Genomic DNA, 19,785 nt, shown 5'->3' with positions numbered 1-19,785 from the left:
CTCTACAACAACTGTTAAAAGGAGACTTTGTGCAGCAGGCCATCATGGTAAAATAGCTGCTAGGAAACCACTGCTAAGGACAGGCAACAAGCAGAAGAGACTTGCTTGAGCTAAAGAACACAAGGAATGGACATTAGACCAGTAGAAATCTGTGCTTTGGTCTGATGAGTCCAAATTTGAGATCTTTGGTTCCAATCACCATGTCTTTGTGCGACGCAGAAAAGGTGAACGGATGGACTCTACATGCCTGGTTCCCACCGTGAAGCATGGAGGAGGAGGTGTGATGGTGTGGGGATCCTTTGCTGGTGACACTGTTGGGGATTTATTCAAAATTGAAGGCATACTGAACCAGCATGGTTACCACAGCATCTTGCAGCGGCATGCTATTCCATCCGGTTTGCGTTTAGTTGGACCATCATTTATTTTTCAACAGGACATTGACCCCAAACACACCTCCAGGCTGTGTAAGGGCTATTTGACCAAGAAGGAGAGTGATGGGGTGCTACGCCAGATGACCTGGCCTCCACAGATACCAGACCTGAACCCAATCGAGATGGTTTGGGGTGAGCTGGACCGCAAAGTGAAGGCAAAAGGGCCAACAAGTGCTAAGCATCTCTGGGAACTCCTTCAAGATTGTTGGAAGACCATTTCCGGTGACTACCACTTGAAGCTCATCAAGAGAATGCCAATAGTGTGCAAAGCAGTCATCAAAGCAAAAGGTGGCTGCTTTGAAGAACCTAGAATATAAGACATATTTTCAGTTGTTTCACACTTTTTTGTTAAGTATATAATTCCACATGTGTTAATTCATAGTCATGAAAATACAGAAAAATCTTTAAATGAGAAGGTGTGTCCAAACTTTTGGTCTGTACTGTATATACCTGTACAAGTTAGAGACATATATATTTAATATTACATTGGCTGTGACATGTGGAAGTATATTTAATGAGTATTCATATGCAATTACTAATGGGTAGATAGTGAGGAATGCTATTATAACCCATTTGCATCACAATTTGTTTGGGTCTTTATGCCAGATTAATTTTTTTCACTTTTCTAATGTCATGTTCCAGGAGCCATAACTTTTTTTTATCTTTTTTTGTGGCATAGTTATATGAGGGATTGTTTTTTTTCGGGATGAGTTTTATTTGTCAGTGGATTCATTTTGGGGTACATATATCTTGGTAATAAACTTTTATTAACGCTTTATGGGAAAAAATATAAACAAAACAACAATTCAAGGACTGCTTTTAAATTTAATGTTATTCATCCTGCTGCACAAACAAAGTGATATCTTACTCTGTTGTTCCAACATGATATCTGTCCCCTTGGTCTTATATTGTATTGTAAAGAATGGATTCAAACAGCATCTGACCTTCTTCAGATTCTCTACAATGCCCAATCCAGAATATCCCTTTTCCCTGACAAAGGAGGATCTCAAATGTTTCCAAGCGTTAAAGAATGCCATTGGTAAAGACCCTGCCTTAGAACTCTACAATTACAACAGACCCTTCACACTCTTTTGTCATTAGGTCCCCTATATTAAAGCAGCATTGGCTGTTTCCACCCTTAAAGACAAGACCACAAATACTGTCCTACCACCATCTCACACTTACAGTCCCCAATGCTACCAGTGAAATTTTCAGACTTGAACTAAACATCTCTCAACTGCACAACTCACCAATTACAAAGTTTTCCTCCTTACTATCTCTAGTCTTACCGATAAATGTTCTTTGTTGAACCAAGCTACATTATTTTCACTAGGTCCACCAAAAGAGCAAAATGGGTACCAACATGCCCACAATTTCAAAGAACAGGAAGATGCTCTACTTGATACACTGAATAGGTAATACCCATTTTAGTGAGAAAAAAATATTCTGATGGATGTCTTGCTGCCACCATATCATTATTGCTCAGAACTGATGAAGATAGAGGCTCAAGAGGTAGACAATGTTAAAGAAGACCCCATTGCTAAAGCATAGTTTGAGTTGTTCGTAGATGGTTCTAGATTCTATAAAGATAAATCACAGAGAACAGGATACGTCATCACTAAGCAGAGTGAAGTGCTGCAACACATACTACAACAACAACCACTCCAACCAGGGATGTCAGTGCAGGAGGCAGAACTGAAGGCACTAACTAAGCAGTGTAAGATGACCAATGTAAAAACTGCAAACATGTACACAGATTTAAGGTATGCTTTTGGTATCAATTTTATGACATACCAGAGACTTCGTTAGGCAAATCAATTAGAAATGCAGAATCAGTAGCCCAATTTTTTAAAGCTCAAGAACTTTCTAAACAGGTTGCCATTATCAAGCTGTAAGTGCATGTGACGCGCCCCCTGGGCCATATTCTTTAGGGGAATACCCGGAGCCGGATCAGATGGGGGTTGTAGTCTCCGAGTGGCTGTGACCCGGTCCGTGCCCAGGGTGTCAAGCTCAGTGTGTGGCAGTCCTTACTGATGTTACTAAAGTTCTTTATGTCGACTACGCCACCCGTTGAATTGCGGTCACTACGGCCGCCGCTGCAGCAGGGTCCGCTGAGGCTGATGGTGTTTGTGCAGCTTTGGTAGTATAACCCCCAACGGGAGGGGTATAGCCTCAGGGGGGTCAGGTGCAGAGGATGGTGGTTGTGGAGGTGCAGGGATGATGGTAATGAGAGTCAGAGTCGGGTTGTGCAGTTCAGGGTTCTTTACTTACTGCAGATGTTCCGGTCACTCCGGCCTTGAGTGACCACCCGAGCCGTGCTGCGTCCACCAGGTCCTGGACTCGGCCAACCCCCAAGTAGTTCTGGAGCGTGGTTCTGAGCTCCCGTTCTGTCCTGTCCTCGTCTCTGGCCTTCCCCACCAGGGATCCACCTATGTCCGGCTCCCTCGGGCCTTCTGTTGGTAACCCTTGACTCTGGGTTCCCTGACCCTACGCGTGGTCTGCCTTCTGGGTGGATATGGTGGGTGGCCGTGGCAGATGCTGCCCACGGCCTCCGGTCTCTGGCTGAGGTATGTTGTAGCCCCCCACCAGTTTGGGATCCGGTACCCTGTTGCCAACTCTTCACCCTGTGATTGTATTTGGGGTCTCAGAGTTCCTTCTTTCTCCCCCTCTGGGTCTTTCTTGCTCTCCTCTCTCACCCTTGGGCTGGGGCTGCTCTGCTCTTCTGCTCTCTTCCTCTGACTTCTCTGCAAAGACTGACTGACTGTGGCTGACTGACCAGCCTCCTACAAAGACTCCTCTGTGTGTGAGCTCAGGTGACCAGCACCCAATGAGCTCCTAACTTTACCCAGGCTGCTCCCCCTATCTGCCCCTACACTACTGGGATGTACCACCCCCCTCCTACTCCAGCCAGGAACAGACTCGGTCGTACCTGCACATTTCTAAGTGGGAGTACCGTTGGTCTGTTCCTCGGAAATGGGATGTGTGTAGTGCATGCAGCTGACTGAGCTCAGTTCCACACTCCATCCTTACCCGGGAGTGGAATATCACACCTCTGGGTTGAGGTGCAATACCCCTGTAGCAGCCGAATCCTCAGGGTGCTACACATGCAAAGGAGATCGCCACTTAAGCCAGCTGGAATCAGATTGGAGAAAAGGCTATAAAAGCCGCAGCACTCCTGACACTCCCCACAACAATTGTGCAATGTGTGCAGGTAAACGTGGGTAATATGGATTTGTATACAGTAGGTTTCTTGCCAGGAGCCATGTACCCCATGATAACTCAATTGGCAAACTAGCCCCAGATATGCAGTGAAGAAGACTATATACGGCATAGCAAGCTCACTCAACACTATTGCTAAAGTAATAGAAAGTGAAAACTCAAAAGTGAAAGTGAACTCACTTCTCTAGCGAAATACACCAGTAGAGCCTACAAGATCTCCTAAGGATATCACAATTCCTACCCCTGAAATTGAAGATCTAGAAAGCGATGGCAGAAACGGACAGGCCACTTACAAAATGCCTACCCATTGCGCTATAATCTGTAAAGAACACTACCGACAGATCCAAATTGAGCTTCTATGACCATCCCAACAGGATTATACTTTCTCTAAGAGTTGCAGAATTTACATTCAGACTTACAGCAGCAGCTTATGTTGGGGCACTAAAGAATCAGTTGACGCCCGTGGCCGGTGTTCATAGGAGATGATGATTTCTGCTACACATGGCAGAGCTGAAGCCCTGCTACTGTGGCATATAAAAGTTTGGGCACCCCTGGTTAAAATTATTGTTATTGTGAACAGTGAAGCAAGTTAAAGATGAAATGATCTCTAAAAGGGCTAAAGTTAAAGATGACACATTTCCACTGTATTTTAGGATCGATGCAAAAGTTTGGGCACCCCCTTTTGAATATATCACAGCTTTTAAACACTTTTTGTAGCCAGCCAAGAGTCTTTCAATTTTTGTTTCAGGGATTTTCATCCATTCTTCCTTGGAAAATTCTTGAAATTCTGTGACATTCCTGGGTCATCTTGCATGACCTGCTATTTTGAGGTCTAGCCACAGATTTTCAGTGATGTTCAGATCAGAGGACTGTGAGGGCCATTGTAAAATCTTCAGCTTGCGCCTTTTGAGATAGTCTATTGTGGATTTTGATGTGTGTTTAGGATCATTATCCATTTGTAGAAGCCATCCTCTTTTCAACTTTAGCTTTTTTACAGATGGTGTTCTGTTTGAATTAGGAATTTGTTGAAATTTCATTGAATCCATTCTTCTCTCAACCAGAGAAAAGTTCCCCGTGCCATTGGCTGCAACACAACCCCAAAGCATGATTGATCCACCCCCATGCTTAATGGTTGGAGAGATGTTCTTTTCCTGAAATTCTGTGCCCTTTTTTCTCCACAGATACCTTTAATCATTGTGGCCAAAGAGTTCTTTTTAACATCATTGATTTACAGGACTTGTTTCCAAAATGCACCAGGCTTGTTTAGATGTTCTTTTACATACTTCTGACACTGAATTTTACAGTGAGGATGAGATTTTCTTCTGATGACTCTTCCATGAAAGCCATATTTATGCTGGTGTCGCTGAACAGTAGAACAATGTACCACAACTGTAGAGCAGGCTGGGTTTTTATAAAGCTGGGAAATTTGCATCACCTGGCCTTTCCTAACGATGAGAGTGAACAAGCCATAATCCTATCAGGTTAATTAGGATCTGAAACCTTGGTCAAAGTTATCTGAGCACACAAATCCCCAAGGGTGCCCAAACTTTTGCATTGGCCCATTTTCCTTTTTGTATTTTTTTTGTGTCTAAAATAAAAGGAAATGTGTCATCTCTAACTTTAGCCCTTTTAGAGATCATTTCATTTTCATCTTGCTTAACTCTTCACAGTAACAGTCATTTTGACCAGGGGTGCCCAAACTGTTACATGCAACCTTATGTATAACACAAGCGATTGGATAATCGCAACTTCAAATCTCCTAAGGGGACTATTAAAGGAAGTATAAAGTAGAAACAAAAATGTTTTAGAAAATATTTAAAAAAAATATAAAAGTTCAAATCACTCCCCTTTTGCCCCATTCAAAATAAAACAATAAAAAAATAATAAAAAATACACATATTTGGTATTGCTATGATCAGAATTGTTCGATTTATCAAAATATAACCTAAATTTATCCAATTTGTAAACCTCGTAACGAGAAAAAAAATGAAACGTTAGAATTACATTTTTTTTGGTCGCCGCAACATTGCAATAAAATGCAATAACAAGAGATCAAAACATTATATCTACCCCAAAATGGTATCAATAAAAACGCCAGCTTGATGCACAAAAAATAAGTGGGGCGTGCAATATTATTCGGCCCCCTTGAGTTAATACTTTGTAGGGCCACCTTTTGCTGCGATTACAGCTGCAAGTCGCTTGGGGTATGTCTCTATCAGTTTTGCACATCGAGAGGCGGAAATTTTTGCCCATTCTTCCTTGCAAAACAGCTCGAGTTCATTGAGGTTGGATGGAGGGCGTTTGTGAACAGCAGTTTTCAGCTCTTTCCACAGATTCTCGATTGGATTCAGGTCTGGCCTTTGACTTGGCCATTCTAGCACCTGGATACGTTTATTTTTGAACCGCTCCATTGTAGATTTTGCTTTATGTTTGGAATCATTGTCTTGTTGGAAGATAAATATCCGTCCCAGTCTCAGGTCTTTTGCAGACTTTAACAGGTTTTCTTCCAGAATGGTCCTGTATTTGGCTCTGTCCATCTTCCCATCAATTTTAACCATCTTCCCTGTCCCTGCAGAAGAAAAGCAGGCCCAAACCATGATGCTGCCACCACCATGATTGACAGTGTGGATGGTGTTTTGAGGGTGATGAGCTGTATTGCTTTTACGCCAAACATATCGTTTTGCATTGTGGCCAAAAAGTTTGATTTTGGTTTCATCTGACCAGAGCACCTTATTCCACATGTTTGGTGTGTCTCCCAGGTGGCTTGTGGGACACTTCAAACGAGACTTTTTATGGATATCTTTGAGAAATGGCTTTCTTCTTGCCACTCTTCCATAAAGGCCAGATTTGTGCAGTGTACGACTGATTGTTGTCCTATGGACAGACTCTCCCACCTCAGCTGTAGATCTCTGCTGTTCATCCAGTGATCATGGGCCTTTTGGCTGCATCTCTGATCAGTCTTCTCCTTGTTCGAGATGAAAGTTTAGAGAGACGGCCGGGTCTTGGTAGATTTGCAGTGGTCTGATACTCCTTCCATTTCAATATGATCGCTTGCACAGTGCTCCTTGAGATGTTTAAAACTTGGGAAATCTTTTTGTATCCAAATCCGGCTTTAAACTTCGCACAACAGTATCTTGGACCTGCCTGGTGTGTTCCTTGGTCTTCATGATGCTCTCTGCACTTGAAACAGAACCCTGAGACTATCACAGAGCAGGTGCATTTATACGGAGACTTGATTACACACAGGTGGATTCTATTTATCATTACCAGTCATTTAGGACAACATTGGATCATTCAGAGATCCTCACTGAACTTCTGGAGTGAGTTTGCTGCACTGAAAGTAAAGGGGCTGAATAATATTGCACGCCCCACTTTTCAGTTTTTAATTTGTTAAAAAAGTTTAAAATATCCAATAAATTTCGTTCCACTTCACGATTGTGTCCCACTTGTTGTTGATTCTTCCCCAAAAAATTAAAATTTCATATCTTTATGTTTGAAGTCAGAAATGTGGCAAAAGGTAGAAAAGTTCAAGGGGGCCAAATAGTTTCACAATGCACTGTATATCTCTATAGATAGATATACAGTACGGTGCAAAAGTTTTAGGCAGATGTGGAAATAATGCTGCAAAACAAGAATGCTTTCAAAAGCAGAAGTGTTAATAGTTTATTTTGATGAATTAACAAACTACAAAGTACCTTATTTTTCGGACTATAAGACGCACCGGACCATAAGACGCACCTAGGTTTTAGAGGAGGAAAAAAAAAATGTGAGCAAAAAATGTCTTCATGATGCACTTTTAAGGGGGAGGGGGTCTTCGGCTGACACTGGTATAGGGGTAATATCCCCCAATTCTGACAATATCCCCTATCCTGGTATATATGCCCCCCCTTCCTTTTATAAGTGGTCCCCATCCCCATCCTGGTATGCCTGGCATCCCTCCATCCTGGTGTGCATGGTACCCCTCATCCCTATCTTGGTATGCATGGCACCCCTCATCCCTGTCCTGGTATGCATGGCACCCCTCATCCCTATCCTGGTATGCATGGCAGCCCTCATCCCTATCCTGGTATGCATGGCACCCCTAATCCCTATCCTGGTATGCATGGCACCCCTAATCCCTATCCTGGTATGCATGGTACAGCAATCCCCATCTTGGTATGCATGCCACAGCAATCCCCATCCTGGTATGCATGGCACAGCAATCCCCATCCTGGTATGCATGGCACAGCAATCCCCATCCTGGTATGCATGGCACAGCAATCCCCATCCTGGTATGCATGGCCCCCTCATCCTTATCCTGGCATGTATGGCCCCCTCATCCTTGCCCTGGTTTGTATGGCCCCCTCATCCATTTCCTGGTTTGTATGGCCCCCTCATCCATACCCCAGTATGCATGTTCCCCCTAATCCCCATCAGGCTACACATAAAAAAAATAAACACTTCTACTCACCTTTCTTCTCTCTCCTCCAGCACTGCGTCCTGTCTGCCCGCACTGATCTCTCCATGTGAGTCGCGCATGGCGTCACTGCCATGCGCGGCTCACATGGAGAGATCAGCTGCCGGAAGTCACTGCTCCCCACGCCGGGACTGTGTGCGCGGGGAGCAGTGACTTCACTCTCCTTCATAGCCGGCACACAGCGTAGTCCTGCTGCTGCCGACTATCTCGTGTGCCCGCTTATTAAATGGCATGAATACTCACCCCATGGGCGTGGAGAGAGGTTGAATATTCATGCCCTTTAACAGCGGGCACAGGCGATTCCGGCAGCAGCAGGAACCGCAGCACGGCTACACTGTGTGCTGCTATTAAGGAGCATGAATATTCACTGCTCCCCATGATAATAATAACATTGGCTGTATGATGTTTGTTTGAGGTCATAGCTTCAGAATACATTTGGTGCCAGTCAGACACCTCCCAGATGACATTGCATTGATGGAAAGATATCTGCCTGTATTTCTCAGAATTTAGGATAACAAAAAATGGAGAATGTTGAACAATGTAGAGGCAGTGATTGGCCAAGGAAACTTAGTACAGTAGGTGAAAGACACATCATGTTTCTCTTTGAAGATATACAGCAATGCCATCAACTCGGTACTGGCAGCAGCTAGTGGGATCCAGCTAAACCCATTTAATATTCAGAAAAGTCTGGCCAGAAGTGGTCTTCATAAAAGAATTGCATCCAAAAACCATACACCTTTGACATGGAAACAAGACTCAACTATGCAGAAAAACACATGAAGTAGGATGCAGAAAAATTTAAGCAAATGCTCTAGACTGAGTCAAAATGTGAAATATTTGACTGCAAAGTAAGGTAGTTTGTTTGCCGAAGGAGTAGAATAAAGTTTATCTTCAGGCAATAGTGTAGCATGGTGGAGAACCTTTCCAAGTTTGAATCTGCATTTTAGCAAACTGAGTTCGAAATTCAGGCAGATATTTATTATTCAATACCTTAAAGGTGGCATCTGATTGAATCCAAATTAATTTTACAGCAAGACAACAACCCCAAACATACAACCCATGTCATTAAGAACTACTTTCAGCTTAAGGAATAACAAGGCGTCCATGAAATGATGCTATGGCCCACACAGAGCCCTGATATCAATAACATCGAGTCTGTCAGGGATTACATGAAGAGACTGAAAGATTTATGCAATCCTACAGGCACAAAAAATCTGTAGTTAGCTTTCCAAGATATCTGAACCAAACTCCCTACCAAGTTCTTTCAAAATCTGCACGTAAGTCTACCTAGAAGAATTGATGCTTTGTTGCTGTTTTGAAAACAAAGGCTGGTCAAACAAAACATGCCTTAAACTTTTGCACAGAACTTGCACAGCACATCTTGAATCCCTAATCCGCTTTAAAATCTTTGCCTGGACGAGACCTTACTAATTCAGTATAACTACAGGGTGTCTTGTTGAGCTCAGTCTTGTCATGTTCTGTGACCTGTAAAATGAAATTTTCTGCCAAAACCTCACCTTTATAGTAGAGTTTGTGTGCTCCTCACCCAGTTTTAAGCTTTCTACATATCTGTTTCTGTTTCCATTAATGACTGGGTTTCAACCTACACACAGTATGAAAATGCTGATCATTATCACCTGTTTGGTATAATTAGTTACTCATACACCTGACTATAATCCTACAAATCCTGATTTGTGCAAGTGTACCTAGAAGAACTGATGATAGTTTGAAGGCAAAAGGGCATTCACGCCAAATATTGATTTGATTTTGATTTCTCTTTTGTTCATTCACTTTATATTTAGCTAATTAATAAAAATAAATTAACACTTCTACGTTTGAAAGTAATCTTCCTTTACAGCCTTTTTTCTACACCTGCATACAACTTGAACAGTACTTTATATATTGCATACTTAACATTTTATGACAGCAAGTAGACATATTTGTATATGAGGGTCAATAGTCATTTCTTTGTTTTGTCTATCCACATTTCTTTAGCCATAACTACTTTAATTTTTTACTGGCGTGACTAAATTAGGCCTTGTTTCATGTAGTAGAAATTGCATTATTTCTTGTTGAAATTTGCTATATAATATGCCCCTCAACAATCTATATTACATTTTTAAGGGACATTACATTTTTTTATTGTACAGTTTTTCACTGTATCTAGACTGTCAATCACAAGGCAAAATTTCCCCTTATATTGACATTAGCATCTGTGTCTGTCAGTGTCTATTAAAGGGGTTGTCCGCTTTTGGGCTAAAAATTATTTTTGCAATTGCGTTTCACTTAACATTCTGCACAGTTTGTTTCCTATAGCCACTGTATTACACTGTCTATTGCAGGCAGCAGAATGATTAATGGGGTTGGCCACATCTTGACTATTTTGACAGATGTTGGGGACATGAATTGTGGCACTTATTATTATATAGGTATGGCAGGTTCTCCTCCTGCTCTTCCTCACAGACTGCACAGCTCTCCAGTCCATACAATGGCTGCTGGTGGAGGAGCAGGTGACCAGATCTGTCATACTAGGATGGCTAATCAAAACAAGAACCGAATATAATGTCAGGTAAGAGGCAGCTCTAAGGCCACAGATTACTGTCATATACGATGGACAAGGTCATGACAATCGATTTACTACGTATATACTCTGAATGCCTCCATGTGAGGTATGAGCCGTAAATTTATTATTGGCTTTGTATTATGGCTCCATTGAGTGCATCAGCCCTTTCTACTTTACACAGTTAGGCTCGAAAAAGTATTAGAGAAGAGTAGCTTTGCTGGTACCACTAATACTCACCTGCTTGGAGTACGTTATTAAGTAAGGATTGGATTCCCTTAAGATATTTGAACATGGTGTAGTTGTGTGATGCTTTTAGCAGCATGACTGAGAACGGCACCGTTAACTTGCTTACAGAAAATAGCTGTGGAATCGAGGCAAATCATGGTAAAACAGATTGCTTCAAATTTGCACAGTGCCTTAGAGACAAAGGCTCACATTGACTAGAAATTTATTATAGGTCATGCCTTTTTTAAGGTGCAAATCAATTTAGACAAATTCATCATTCTTTTGCATAAAAAATGCAGGCCAAATTGCAGACGATTTTTCGAATTGTAGTGTCATAAGCTTGAACAATTAATAAGATAACAGAGGACTTTAGAGCCTGAGCGATAGCTCTTTTTTTTCACTTGATATACACTGGTAAGTTGTCCTTTCATTTAAAACAAACTCAGGAGGCAGATTCTCATGCAGATCAGTGTCTGGCCCATACAACTTAACAGCTCATTAGCATATAAGATAAGGTATCACTTTATTGAACTTTTTATGGCCTGCATGCCCATGTAGGCAGTTTACAACTGTTGATCCTACTGATATATTCCCTTTAATTCAATAAATTCAGTAAACCAAGTGATTAAGAGCTCCAGTTAACAAAGGGGAGTCCAAATGAGAGTTCCCCATCTTTAACAATTATAAGGCCTGAAGTACATATTGATAGGAAATATGTAAAACAAAGTGGAATATTTTAAAGTTTTTTTTTAAAGTATAGTTTTACATGAACACATGTTCAAAGGAATTGTTATTGTTAGTAGACATTATTGTTACCTGCCCGCCAGATCCTTTCATATCCTTCATATTCATTGCATTTTTCCCTTTTCCTTTCTCTTTCTTCCCTTTCTTCTTTTTACAGCAGCATTTCTTACATATGCAGAAACAGCAGGTGATTATCAATAACCCAGCTACCACTGCAATAGCTATGATGGCCCAAGGAGGTACTATAAGTAAGAAGGTATAGAGAAAAAAAAACAAATTAGAACTTGTTTTGCACAATAACTACTGAAACAAATGTGTGTATCATAAGTACCTATATAAATTATAAAATTCTTATTCTGAATGTTGATCCAGTCTGACATTTGGAATTCAGAAGAATAATTTTCCCTATTAGGGTAGATTGATTATTTTATTATACTTTTACCTTAAACCCCTCCCTTCAAGTTTTCTCCCATTCCTTGGCTGAACTTGTTGGACATGTACAAGTGTTTCTCACTAAATTAGAATATCATCAAAAAGTTAATTTATTTCAGTTCTTCAATATAAAAAGTGAAACTCATATATTATATAGAGTCATTACAAACAGAGTGATCTATTTCAAATGTTTATTTCTGTTAATGTTGATAAATGGCTTACAGCCAATGAAAACACAAAAGTCATTATCTCAGTAAATTGGAATAATTAACAAAAAACACCTGGAAAAGCTTCATAAGCGTTTAAAAAGGTCCCTTAGTCTGTTTCAGTAGGCGCCACAATCATAGGGAAGACTGCTGACTTAAACAGATGTCCAGAAGGCAGTCAATGACACACTCCACAAGGAGGGTAAGCCACAAAAGGTCATGGCTAAAGAAGTTAGCTGTTCACAGAGTGCTGTATCCAAGCATATTAATGAAAAGTTGAGTGGAAGGAAAAAGTGTGGTAGAAAAAGGTGCACAAGCAACCGGGATAACCACAGCCTTAAAAGGATTGTTAAGAAAAGGCCAATTTGGGGGAGACTCACAAGGAGTGGACTGCTGCTGGAGTCATTGCTTCAAGAGCCACCACACAGAGATGTATCCAGGACATGGGCTACAAGTGTCGCATTCCTTGTGTCAAGCCGCTCATGACCAATAGACAATGCCAGAAGCGTCTTACCTGGGATAAGGAGAAAAAGAGCTGGACTTTTGCTCATTGGTTCAAGGTGTTGTTTTCAGATGAAAGTAAATTTTGCATTTCATTTGGAAATCAAGGTCCCAGAGTCTGGAGGAAGAGTGGAGAGGCCACAATCCAAGCTGCTGGAGGTCTAGTGTGAAGTCTCCACAATCAGTGATGGTTTGGGGAGCCATGTCATCTGCTGATGTAGGTCCACTGTGTTTTATCAAGACCAAAGTCAGCGCAGCTATCTACAAGTACATTTTAGAGCACTTCATGCTTCCCTCTGCCGACAAGCTTTTTGGAGGTGGAAATTTCATTCTCCAGCAGGACTTGGCATCTGTCCACACTGCCAAAAGTACAAATACCCGGTTTAAAAACAACAGTATCACTGTGCTTGATTGGCCGGCAAACTCGCCTGACCTTAACCCCATAGAGAATCTATGGGTTATTATCAAGAGGAAGATGAGAGACATCAGACCCAACAATGCAGACGAGCTGAAGGCTGTTATCAAAGCAACCTGGGCTTCCATAACACCTCAGCAGGGCCACAGGCTGATCGCCTCCATGCCAGGCCGCATTGATGCAGTAATTGATGCAAAAGGAGCCTCGACCAAGTATTGAGTGCATTTAATGAACATACATTTCAGTAGGCCAACATTTTGGATTTTAAAAACATTTTTCAAGCTGTTTTTATAAAATATTCTAATTTACTGAGATAATGAGTTTTGTGTTTTCATTGGCTGTAAGCCATAATCATCAGCATTAACAGAAATAAACACTTGAAATAGATCACTCTGTTTGTAATGACTCTATATAATATATGAGTTTCACTTTTTGTATTGAAGAACTGAAATAAATTAACTTTTTGACGATATTCTAATTTAGTGAGAAGCACTTGCATCTATATAACATTGTGCGAGAATATTCTGAATGACGCCCTTTCTAGCGTGGTCTAAAAGACTCCTACTTCTTCCATTTTTTTCTAACATTTATTCATCCAGTCTTCACATGCTTTATTTATTAAAAACAAAAATCAGAAGGATAAGTCTCTGAAGGCACAAAAATGAAATAAATATACATATATGTAAAAGTTTTGATATATCAGTTCATGCAATTGTTTTCTCCTTATTAGAATGTGTATACTGAAAGCAGCAAAGCAGCACAAATAAAAACAAGGAATAAAGAAATACATGTGAAACAAATCAGAAAATTTGTTAAACCTTAGATTTGGCAGAGTACCCAATTTTTTATTCTGATAACAGCTTTACACCTCTTTGGCATTATTTCAAGCAGCTTCCAGGTAGTCACCTTGAATGGGTTCCCATAAACTGCTATGCCTCGTCAAGAGTTCATTGGTGGAATCACCTGTTATTCAGAAAGTGTTTGAGTCGAGTTTGTTTCGAAGAGACAGTGTTGGTAAACAGTTCCAAGCCCTATTTTATAACTAAGAGCCAGAATATGTCAAGAGCCACTCAAATGAGTAAAGAAGAAAGGCAGTGCATCATTACTTTGAGACATGAACATAAGTCAGTGTGAAAAATTGTGGGAACTTTGAAGGTATCACGAAAGGCAGTTCTGAAAACAATCAATCACTATGATGAAAGGAGGACCATCCCAAAATAAGAAGACAAAAATAACCTCAGAGAATAAGTTCTACATAGTTATCAGCCTAAGAAAATGCAAATTGGCAATACATTAGATAACTGCCCTCATAAATGATACACAGATATCATTAGAAGACAGATCTCAATACCAACTGTCCAAATGAGACTGCAAAAAGCAGGCCATTAAGGTTGATTGCTGCAAAGAAGTCACTACTGAGGACCACAATCAAGAACAAGAGACTTGTTTGGGCCAAGAAAGACAAGAACTAGACATTAGGAGGTGTGATGGTGTAGGGGTGCTTTGCTAGAGACAATGTTGGTGATTTATTTCAAATTGAAGGCACATACTTACCCAGCATAGCTTCTACAATAACATGTCATCCAAACTAGATTGCACTTTGTGAGATGATCATTTATGTTAGAACATGACAATGACCCAAAACACCTCCAGGCTACGTAAGGGTTATGTGATCAATAAGGAGCTGGATTGAGTGCTGCATCAGACAACATTGCCTCCACAACCACCTGACTTCAACCCAATTAAGATTTAAATGGTTTGGGATGAGGTGGACCTCACAGTGAAGGCAAAGTAACACCTCTAGAAACTCATTCAAGACTGTTGGAAAGCTATTCAAACTTTTTTCTTTACTCCTTTAATCCATATGAGTTGCCTGGCATTGTTATGTTGAAAAAAGTCTCCTGGAACACGTTCGAGAAAAAGCCATACTACTTGCATTCCAAGTACACTAACATCTCAGCTGTGCCAGGAGACATTTTCAAAATGATGTTGCTTGGCCACATGTTGCTTGCGCAACTGTGAGAAGCCTAAATGTGCTTCCATGGCCTGCAACATCTCTAGACTTGTCTTTCATCAAGCTAATCGACCTTACTGGTTGGCAATTGCAAAGGAAGTTGCCAGCAGTGGATCTTGATGATGTAGATTATTAGCCCATGAGGGAATAATCCCCTCCCTCCTTGTACCAGTTTGCTAGTTTGATCATTTTACATACAGTACAGACCAAAAGTTTGGACACACCTTCTCATTTAAAGATTTTTCTTTATTTTCATAACTAGGAAAATTGTACATTCACACTGAAGGCATCAAAACTATGAATTAACACATGTGGAATTACATACTTAACAAAAAAGTGTGAAACAATTGAAAATATGTCTTATATTCTAGGTTCTTCAAAGTAGCCACCTTTTGCTTTGATCACTGCTTTGCACACTCTTGGCATTCTCTTGATGAGCTTCAAGTGGTAGTCACCGGAAGTGGTTTTCACTTCACAGGTGTGCCCTGTCAGGTTTAATAAGAGGGATTTCTTGCCTTATAAATGGGGTTGGGACCATCAGTTGTGTTGTGCAGAAGTCTGGTGGATACACAGCTGATAGTCCTACTGAATAGACTGTTAGAATTTGTATTATGGGAAGAAAAAAGCAGTTAAGTAAAGAAAAACAAGTGGCCATCATTACTTTAAGAAATTAAGATCAGTCAGTCCGAAAAATTGGGAAAACTTTGAAAGTGTCCCCAAGTGCAGTTGCAAAAACCATCAAGCGCTACAAAGAAACTGGCTCACATGAGGAGCACCACAGGAAAGGAAGACCAAGAGTCACCTCTGCTTCTGAGGCTAAGTTTATCTGAGTAACCAGCCTCAGAAATCGCAGGTTAACAGCAGCTCAGATTAGAGACCAGGTCAATGCCACACAGAGTTCTAGCAGCAGACACATCTCTTCAACAACTGTTAAGAGGAGACTTTGTGCAGCAGGCCTTCATGGTAAAATAGCTGCTAGGAAACCACTGCTAAGGACAGGCAACAAGCAGAAGAGACTTGTTTGGGCTAAAGAACACAAGGAATGGACATTAGACCAGTGGAAATCTGTGCTTTGGTCTGATGAGTCCAAATTTGAGATCTTTGGTTCCAACCACCGTGTCTTTGTGCAACGCAGAAAAGGTGAACGGATGGACTCTACATGCCTGGTTCCCACCGTGAAGCATGGAGGAGGAGGTGTGATGGTGTGGGGGTGCTTTGCTGGTGACACTGTTTGGGGATTTATTCAAAATTGAAGGCATACTGAACCAGCATGGCTACCACAGCATCTTGCAGCGGCATGCTATTCCATCCAGCTTGCGTTTAGTTGGACCATCATTTATTTTTCAACAGGACAATGACACCAAACACACCTCCAGGCTGTGTAAGGGCTATTTGACCAAGAAGGTGAGTGATGGGGTGCTATGCGAGATGACCTGGCCTCCACAGTCACCAGACCTGAACCCAATCGAGATGGTTTGGGGTGAGCTGGACCGCAGAGTGAAGGCAAAGGGGCCAACAAGTGCTAAGCATCTCTGGGAACTCCTTCAAGATTGTTGGAAGACCATTTCTGGTGACTATCTCTTGAAGCTCATCAAGAGAATGTCAAGAGTGTGCAAAGCAGTCATCAAAGCAAAAGGTGGCTACTTTGAAGAACCTAGAATATAAGACATATGTTCAGTTGTTTCACACTTTTTTGTTAAGTATATAATTCCACATGTGTTAATTCATAGTTTTGATGCCTTCAGTGTGAATGTACAATTTTCATAGTCAAGAAAATACAGAAAAATCTTTAAATGAGAAGGTGTGTCCAAACTTTTGGTCTGTACTGTATGTTATACTTTATGTACTGTATGCAATATGTGTGTAACACTTTTCACATGTACAGCACTCTGGAATTAATAGTGCTCTAAAAATAAATAATAATAATAATTTGCATGCTTAAGTGCATTCAGCAGGGAGAACATTCCTCAAACAACCATCAATAAACTTAATGATAGCATTCCAAGGCATGTAAGTGTATGTATTTCTGTGTTTGGTGCTCATACTTGATACTAAATAAATGAAGATGATTTTAACATTTTGTTTTCATTTTGTCATTATTTGCATATTAATAACATGTCTAGCAATAATGGGATTTCCAAAATGTGTGTATATAAGTAAACAGGGGACTAAAAGAACTAGTTTAGCAGCTCTGCCTCACCTTGATCACTAGTGACAAATTCCCATTACAATTTTACATGGTATAACATATGCTTAGATTATGTGTAAAGCAATATTTGTAGTAGCATGGAGTACAGAAATTGCCGTGCTATATAATAATGATGCTACACTTACATGGAATCTTGTTTATTTGATTCATAAGTTCCTGTTGAATTTTTCTGAATGTGTCAGCACTTTTATCCCCTGATCCAGCAACTGCCGTGCTATTCTCTTGTGAGACAATAGGGGGCTCCGTACTGCTTGGCATTGTTTGAACTTCAGGTGGAGGCTCAGTCTTCTTGAACAAGGAGAAGTGCATGATGGCTGCAAAATACATTTAAGAAATTGAAACAATTCATTAATGCTGTATGGGTGTCAGTTGTGATGCAAAACATAGCAAAATATTAAGGTTTTAGACAAGGAATCAATTAAAACACGACAGGAGAAGCATACAGTCTAGATCACGTGAAGTAATTATCCCCCTCTACTCCTCCTTGGTCAGACCTCATCTGGAATACTGTGTCCAGTTCTGGGCACCACATTTTATAAAAGACATCGAAAAACTGTAGAAAGGTCCAAGAATGCTACTAGGATGGTGAGCGGACTGCGAAAAAAAAAGTCTTCACCCTTTTCCCCGTGCATGCAAATTGGCTGAATGTGTCCTGGGGTTTTTGCTTTCTTCTGGATCAACAGATTTAGGCATAGGGAGTTTAGTAATACCATCATTGGAATCACAAGAATAATACAAAATATAAAACTGATTAAAAAATTATAACCTTGTTTATTTTTAATTGTAATAATGCAGCAATAATAAAAATGGAAATAATACATTTGTGAGGTCTAGTCCCAGTAAGTTAGTGTAGGGAGTACATTTGCGGGAGAAAGGTTGAACTGGATGGACCTAGGTCTTTATTCAACCTATGTTACTATGTTACCCGGCTCCAGATTCCGAAAAATGGAGACCTGGAAAATGGCAACTTTTTTTTTAACAAACTTTTGATTTTTTTTTCACCACTTAAATAAAAAAGAACCTATACATGTTTGTTATCTACGAACTTGTAATGACCTGGAGAATTATAATGGTTGGTCAGTTTTACCTTTTTGTGAATGTAGTGAAAAAAAAAAACACAAAAAACAACTGTTCATTCACCACACTTGGAATTTTTTTCCTGTTTTCCAGTACACGATATGGTAAAACCATTGGTGTCATTCAAAAGTACAACTCATCCCACAAAAAACAAGCCCTCACACGGCCATATTGACACAAAAATAAAAAAAGTTATGCTCTGGGAAGAAGGGGAACAAAAAACGAAAGCGCAGAAATGGAAAATGGCCCTGGGGTGAAGGGGTTAATATGTAAATGAGCTGTTAAGATCTATGGGATAGACATAGACCTTCCTGATAATCTGACTCCACAGCTTATGTAAATGAAAAGGGGCATTACCAATGTGAGACAAGTAATGGCCGACAGCCCGCTCTCCTGAACTACATGTCTCACACTGGTAACTCCCCCTTTCATGTAAAATAAGCTGTGTTCGCAGGCCCAAAAATCTTAAAAGCACAACTTCCCTTTAACACTTCATTCACTTAAAAATATAAAGCATGCATGCTGGATGATAGATATGCATATTGTAGCTGCAGCTGAATTGATGCAGATTGGCACCACACATTTGCTAAATTACATATGTGAAAGTTTCAAGTAACATGTGAATTTCTAGGCTGACTCAACATGTGCGAAACTGGCTTAGTAGAGCAATTATTACTGTTTTTTAAATTATCTGTAAGGGAGAACCTATTCTCCATGTGGATAGATTTAGCAGTAGGATGTCTGTAGGGTAGTGAACAATAACTCTCTTGGACAGATGCCTCAGCATCCATCCTGACTATGCACACTGTTAGGTGCATAAGTGCCCGACAGTGAGCATAGACACAGTGTCGCCCGAGCCTTACAAACACTCAACCAAAGTAAAAAGGTAGAACATTTTTAATAAAGATTATTAAGAAAGTTGCGTAAGGCTAGGAGCACAAATGTGTCTGTGCACCTCGTCTATAGCATAAGTTGGGAGCTTTTCCATAGGCGATCATTCACCAGAAGGAGGCTGAAAGTATGCTCTTTCAGCCTTCATCTGTCCTGTATGCAACTGCATACTGTTTGTTTAACTGTATAGGAAAGTGCAGCAGATTGTGGTATCTGTTAGAGAAGGGCACTGCAAAGCAATGTATACCAGATGGTACACATCTCTTAACAGTGGGTCCATGACTCTGCAAACAGCATCTGTGCCTACAGTTGGGCTGCACTGATGCAGTGTGGACTGACCCTTACTTTACATTCACGTAAGCAAATGAACAGTAAAAAAAAAATTCTGTCCAAAAGTGTTCA

General features: G+C 40.6%; 1 protein-coding gene across 2 annotated transcripts in view; it reads right to left on the bottom strand.

The window, feature by feature from the left end:
• LOC141222043 (synaptotagmin-2-like) overlaps window positions 1-19,785 on the bottom strand; it is a 200,063-nt gene that overhangs the window by 76,454 nt on the left and 103,824 nt on the right. For both annotated transcript variants that reach the window (XM_073666615.1, XM_073666616.1), the window contains exons 3-4: window positions 17,541-17,729; window positions 11,711-11,880 (exon numbers count right to left, since the gene is read on the bottom strand). In XM_073666615.1, the coding sequence (XP_073522716.1) occupies window positions 11,711-11,880; window positions 17,541-17,724 (354 nt within the window). In that variant the 5' untranslated portion in view covers window positions 17,725-17,729. The remainder of the gene's footprint in view (window positions 1-11,710; window positions 11,881-17,540; window positions 17,730-19,785) is intronic.

The sequence above is a fragment of the Phyllobates terribilis genome, unplaced genomic scaffold (genome assembly GCF_046119375.1).
Source record: "Phyllobates terribilis strain yellow unplaced genomic scaffold, ASM4611937v1 Scaffold_2__4_contigs__length_985480577, whole genome shotgun sequence".
NCBI lineage: Eukaryota > Metazoa > Chordata > Amphibia > Anura > Dendrobatidae > Phyllobates > Phyllobates terribilis.
Note: the sequence above shows the minus strand (reverse complement) of the source record. Positions and strands in the feature narration are given on the sequence as shown.